We start from the raw sequence: 6,660 nt of genomic DNA, 5'->3' as shown, positions 1-6,660 counted from the left end.
TTTTAAGGACTGATTATAAACTGGGAATCGTCTGGATTTATAGGCCAGGCTTTCAGCAGCCCAACATAATAATGGGGTTCACATGTTTGAAACTTCTAAATATTTTGGGTCTTGCTTGTTTCCCCCCCACATCTAGGAGTTACCCAAGTGTTTCTGAGTAGACTTGAAAACTGAAACCCACTTGAGGTACGGTAAACCCTCTTATGTGCCCAATTATTCCCCAACGGCGTGAATGGGTCTGTGACTTTAAATCAGCAGGACGGCATTCATACACCTGCAAATACAGTAGGTGGGTCCGTGTGGATTATGGGAGCCAGCAAGAGTAATCCCTTCACCACATGGACATCAGAAGCAATCCGATTTACAGTATGACACTGCTTAACACTTTGCAATACAACCTGTCAGCTAATTTATGCCAATGGTTAACCCTCAGACACAGGAGGACTGGCAATTCGGCCATCGGGGTGCCTGGGATCAGTTCCAACCCCACTGGTAACCTGAATGGGACACGGCAGCTTTAGAAAATAAATGAATGAAGATGTTGATTCCCTCTCCCCCCCTTCCAGCACAGAGCAACACCTTGGAGTTTCAGTTTCAGAACCCCATGTAAAATATCATTTTGTAGCCCAGCACAAAGGAAACATATTTGTGACTTCAGCAGAATCAGTTCTGATTCTGAACTCTAAAAAAGCTTCAACTCCAACCAGGAGGATGAAATTAACGACGGGGGAGGGAGGCAACACCAAAACCGGTTTCGTTCATCTTAAAAGAATTCCCGTCTCCAAAACATCACAGGAGTTTGTGTGAACACATTTATGAACCTTTAAAATCTTTGTCACCTTTTGCATTGGGTGGTCATAATATTCCCGTGTGAAACACGCACCGGGAACATAACGTGTAAAGTGTTCCAGTCGGAGCAATTGTTTGACATAAAAGTAAATTGGTGTAAAATTGAAAAAATATTCGCGGTTGGAGTGAATAATACTTTTGGAGTATTTACTCTGCCTTTCTAGTAGGTAATTACTGTCTGGAAATGATTTGCATGTTCTGTTCACCGTGTGCGTTTTGCACAGGAAGGTCATCAGTGGCGCACCACCTCCTACCTCTTTTTTTCTGTGTAAATAGTTATCGGCTGCTGTGTGAATAACCACCCAGGTCAATAATGGGAAACGTTGAAAAGGCTGATAAAGTAGCCCTCACATAAAATGATTTGTCATTTTTGGGACTTGTGTTCCGTTTGTATATGTTTCCAATTTTGATTTCTGTTTCCAAAAGTTCCAATTCATGAACAATAAACCAATCACAGAAAATGCTATTCAACAATTTCATTAACTCCTGCCTCTTTCACAGCATTGCTTTCGGTCTTCAAGGTAATTTGCTTGACGTATTGAAAGAATGATTCATTATACTGTTACTGAGATAGAACCTTGAACAGGAAAAGGTTGAAGTCTGTAAGAAACGTAGATTAGACTTTATGAAGACACGCTGGAAAGGTTATGGAAGAGAGAGATAACATTAACATTTAAGCTGTGACCAGGAGTGTCCCCTACTAAAGTCAATTCTCAATACCTGTTTGTCTACAATCAGACTTTCTGCCAGATGTATCCAGTAAGCTTTACACTTTCAATCAGTTCAGCCATTTTTTAAAAAATGCTCGTGTGTTTAAAGGTTGCAGAATGGAACTACAGACCATGAACATTAGCTTGTCAATCCAATAAATCTGGGTTTTCCCTAAAAATGTTAAGTTTTTCAATCTTCACAAAGACGGTGTGCATCTAGGGTAGCTAGACATTAGTCTTTTATGACGTTTATAAAGCAAAACGTTTTGTATTCATGTTGTCTGCAGTGAAAATGTCCCACACAAATTCGTCATCAACAAGTCGCATGAAAACGGGGAAACATTAGCATTAGCACAGGCATTGCATGAAAAGGTCTTCAGCAGAAACCAAACAAGAGTTTATTGAAGACTGTACATGTAGAGTCAAATATACAATTAAAAACCGTACAGTAGGCCTGCCCTGGGAAAACTTCTCTTGGGACAAAATATGTCCAAACCCCTGCACCCAAAAAAACAAAAAAAAACATGTAATGCAGCAATCTGAACATCATTCATGAGGAACTTAATACTGGTAAAATGCACCATGTAATTTTATTACATATGCATGTCACTGGTTTTAGCTAATTTTGAGATTACGACTTTGTGTTAGCTAAAATCCCAATCTGGTACGGGGCGCAAAATAATTCAACTTCCAGGTGTCTCCCTGATCCATCACACCGGAGTGTGTGATGGATGAAGTCAAGTTCTAAAGAATGTGCCAACAGTATTATTTGATTGAAATGTCTCCAAACAGACACGCATCTAAATGTTGCAAGGCGTCGGCCTAGGAAGACCGGCCTTTCAAAGCCCGGGTCTAAAAATAGAGCGCAGACGGATATGAATATTACATTAGCATGTCACGGAACAAAACAAACCAATAAACCAATACAGGGGCAAGGAACGTCTGACTGCCCCAAAAACACAAAAGGAAAAAAAAAAAATCACCTGGTTTTAATAACTGCGACCTTTATTTAACATTTTTTTGTCTCACTGAGGCTGATGCAATAATCTCCCATTTCTTAGCAGGACAATGGACAGAGTGTGTCGGACTGTGACTACACCCATCACCAGCTAACGATCCAGTGGAGGATGACTCCAATCAGCCCCCGCGCCACAAGGTCAGTCATGTTAGGCGTTCAACGAATTGAGAGTGGAGTTATTTTGCACACTCCATCACCAACGTGTTGTTCTGAAATACTCCTTTATTCCAAATGCAGCACCAAGTCAGCCAGACAGCACATGCATGAGTTGTTTTTGTTACGTTCTGGTGATACATTATAGATATTTACCTCATTCCATCTTTACAAAATATAAAAATATGGGCCCACATTTACAATCATATTTACAGTGACTTTTTTTTTTTAATTTAGGTGAAATTAATACTCCATTTATCTATGTACAGGTTATGAACTGTAGCAGAACATAAGGTCCATCCGATATCTAGGTCACACTGACTGAAAACATAAAACTGTACCAAACGGACTATATTATGTTCCTCTTTGTGGTAAAGAAAGAAAACAAGGTTTAAGAGAAATTGCACATCAGCTTTTGATAAACACGTATAAAACTGCACATGGAAATATGAAATACTAAAATTATTAACCATGCAAACATTACTGCCGTTTCATGATTTGCCAGCTTCGATTCATTGCCGATTTTCAACTATTTGATAACTCGCACTCAAAAACACAACTTTCTTTGTTCCTAATAGAGGATGTTAGTGTACTCAAGCTAAACAAAAACAGGTGTCCCGTAGAAAAGGTCCGGATGTTAAGAAATAATGCAGTTTTTGCTTTTCCTGCGTTTGCGCGTGTGCAGCTGCCCGCTGCGGTTGGGTCCTCCGATTCCTGCATTGTTGTACTTGTGAACCATCTCCTGGTTGTTGATGTAGCGCAGCTGAATGGGCCTGGGGATGGGCTCGCCCAGGAAGTAGCCCTCATCCTCGGATTCAGAGGACGAAGAGCAAGTGGAGCACCAGTCGTCGTCGTAATACTCGTCCCAGGAGTACTGGCTCAATCCAGTGCGCCTGTTGGCTGCGGGGTTCTGCAGACAAAGGTCTGAAGTGGTCCGGGGACACTGCCTGAAGAGTTGGGGTTGGTATCGTCCCCGTCCTACGGCGCCAAACTGGCTCGCGGCGCTCCTGGGCGGTGAGAAGCGATCGTAATCTTCTCGCACGCTCAGCTGGGGTCTGTCTTGGGGTCTTATCCTGCGATCGGCCACCAAGTTTAGAGCGTTTTCAGACCGAGAGCGGCGGGATCGTCTCTGGCGGTGATGGTGATGCCGACGCTTCTGAGGGGTGTCTTCTGCGGCGTCTGTCCTGACGCTTGCCCCCCGTACGCCGACGCCGCTCACTCTGCATTCGCTGATGGGCGGCAGGCGTGCGGCATTGGCGCTGCTGACCATCCTGTCCTCCGCCTGGTAGGCGAAGGCAGGAGGTAAATGAGTCATGGCAGCACTAACTCTCATTCCTGAGGGATCGCAATACTGCATCTGGTACTGGGAAGACCTGGGTGGGTTCATTTCCAGGTAGGGCTGGCTGGCGTTGAGGCTGTGAATAGACTCGGAGCTACGGAACTGCGTGGACGAGTTCAGGGTGTCCATGTTGCTTTTCTCTGACACATTCATTCCCGAGTCTTTGCTCAGGTCGGGCATGGAGAAACGGGAGAGGTGATCCTGATTCTTTCCCCCGCCATCAGCCGAGTTACCTGGGAGTGAGCAGAGTAGAATAAAGAGTGATCAGATTATGCAAATCAAGTCTCAAAATATTGAGAAGTGAAAAGTATCTGTCCTCATAGATTTAGTCTTTTTGTCAATGAACAAATTTTAATATTGAATAAATATTAAATGATGATGTAAAAAATAATTGACCCCTGAAGCTTGCTGGTTGTGCCACCACCCATTGTAGCAATAGCTGCCATGAAGCATTTGTGATAAGTGACGGTGAGTTTATTTGCATTGCAGTGGACAAATTATGACCCACTCTTCTTTGAAGAATTGTATTAATGAGTCACACTTTAGGGTTTTTGTCCATCAACTGCAGCATTCAACCCAGACAGCGAACTGTCTGGGTTATGCCACAGTTTCTCGGGTGGATTTAAACCAAGACTACCTCTAAACCCGTATTTTCCTTTTTTTTTTTTTTTTTTGAGCCAATGAGTAATGGACTTCCTGGCGGGGTTTGGAAAACTGTCCGGATATTCGTGCCAGACATTCTCCTTTAAGATTTGATAGTGAAAGCAGCATTCATGGTTCCATCAATTATGGCAGACTGGCCAGGTCTTAAAGCAGCAAACCAGTCCCAGACCATCACACCACCGCCACCATGTTTGACTGTATGATGTCAATGAACTGAAATGATGTGACGGTTCAGGTCCAGATGGTGGATCACAGAATATATTCCCTATGTTTGTACAAGGGCACATCTTACTTTTATAGTAAGATGTGCCCTTGTTTTCCTTTCATTCAGCATCTTAGCATTCAATCCCTGATGTAATTTTTGCTCAGGCAATTTCCTATTGTTGACTCAGGAACACTGAGCTTAATCGAGGTGAGTAAGTCCTGTAGTGCTTTAAATGTTGTTCTGGGTTTAGTTGTTACTTCCTGGATGAGTTGCCAAGAGTAATTTTGGTTAAATGGCCACTTCAGGACAGGGTTGCCCCGGTTCATTGTTTTCTCCATTTCTGATTAATGATTCCATTCAAGAATGACACTGTCAATGTCTTTGTTTCCTATTTGTTCTTGAATTTCTTTGGATCGGGAGGGGAGTTCTGTGAGGCGGAAGCTCAGAGGTTTGAAAACTGCAGCGCCTCGAAGGCGGAGCTATGTCCCACCCAGGCGTTTTGCACAGCTGAATGGTCGCCATGGGAAATTAAAGGATTTCTCAAACATGCATGAGAGAATCAAAGCAGCACTCCAGGCATGTGTTTGATGAGGGGATAACATTATAACATGATTTAGGGCAAAAAAAGGGTCGATTTTACATAATACTGCCCTTAGTTCAATCTGAAACATTTAAATGTAATGGAATAGGGAATAAACCACACCCACCTGTAGCATTGGACAAAGCCAGGGACTCCATGGAACCTCTCGGGGTCTGCTCCAGTGGGGTCAGCTGTTCTGGGAAGCTAAGTGCATTAATGGGATTCCTGCTCCTCGCCACCTGACCAGTTGTCTGAGCCCCTCCGTCTCTGTCCCTCTGAAACCCGTGCAAACTGATCGAACGCTTGTCCGAGGAAAACCCGTTGTGTTGCACTTCGACGAAGCTCTTCTGGGTCCTCAGTTTGGGTGGGTAGTACTCCTCCGGAACTGCCGGCTGAAGCCAGCTCTCGTTGAAAGACTGGCCCTTCATGGCGGCGATGGGGGGCCGCTTCAGACCACCGTTCTCATTGATCCTGTGATCGTGCTGCTGGTTACTCTGTCCGGGGGAGGTGGTGCTATAGGAACTCCTTACGTTGCACTGGCTGAGGATCTGGAGAGGGGTGGGGTCTGCTGGCGGGTCGGGTTGCGGCTCGTAGCCGTAGCCGTCGCAGACTTGCTCCTGGTTCTGCCAGGAAGGCGGTTCGCGAGTCAAACTGGGCGTCTGGCTGGAGAGACTGAGCAGGTCCATTTGTAAAGACAGAGGGTCCACCTCGCCAGAGTGCCTCTCCGGTGGCGCGCCCCCGCCGCTCTTTGACGTCTTGGTGCTGCGTCTGGACTCCCTGGTGGAGCGAGCGCTTTGGAAGGCCGAGTCAGAGGAATCCGAGCCGTTGGGTTCTTCCCCCAAACTGCAGGAGCGTGAGCAGAAGATCTGCCCCTGCTTGGGCAGGAAAGGCCGACCGAGCAGGGAGCGTTTGCAGCGAGCGCAGCAGAAACAGCCCTCGGTGGCGTGCCAGTGCTGCCCGTCATACGTCATCTGACCTTGATCAATTCCTGCATGGTAAATAAAGAGAAAAAAACAATAGAGTGTGTGAGATCACACGCATTCAAATATGCTAACCCCTACCGCAAATTTAAATGCCTTTAACGACTGTTCAATGGAATATTTAAATATGCGTACTTGTGTGAAAAGCAGCCCATTTTTAAGT

At 44.9% G+C, this 6,660-nt stretch overlaps 1 protein-coding gene across 2 annotated transcripts in view; it reads right to left on the bottom strand.

The window, feature by feature from the left end:
* Positions 1–2,420: 2,420 nt before the first annotated feature.
* prickle2 (prickle planar cell polarity protein 2) overlaps positions 2,421–6,660 on the bottom strand; it is a 120,466-nt gene continuing 116,226 nt past the window's right edge. For both annotated transcript variants that reach the window (XM_023353471.1, XM_005808451.3), the window contains 2 exons: positions 5,645–6,505; positions 2,421–4,302 (listed from right to left, as the gene is read on the bottom strand). In XM_023353471.1, the coding sequence (XP_023209239.1) occupies positions 3,368–4,302; positions 5,645–6,505 (1,796 nt within the window). In that variant the 3' untranslated portion in view covers positions 2,421–3,367. The remainder of the gene's footprint in view (positions 4,303–5,644; positions 6,506–6,660) is intronic.

Source organism: Xiphophorus maculatus, chromosome 20 (assembly GCF_002775205.1).
Source record: "Xiphophorus maculatus strain JP 163 A chromosome 20, X_maculatus-5.0-male, whole genome shotgun sequence".
NCBI lineage: Eukaryota > Metazoa > Chordata > Actinopteri > Cyprinodontiformes > Poeciliidae > Xiphophorus > Xiphophorus maculatus.
Note: the sequence above shows the minus strand (reverse complement) of the source record. Positions and strands in the feature narration are given on the sequence as shown.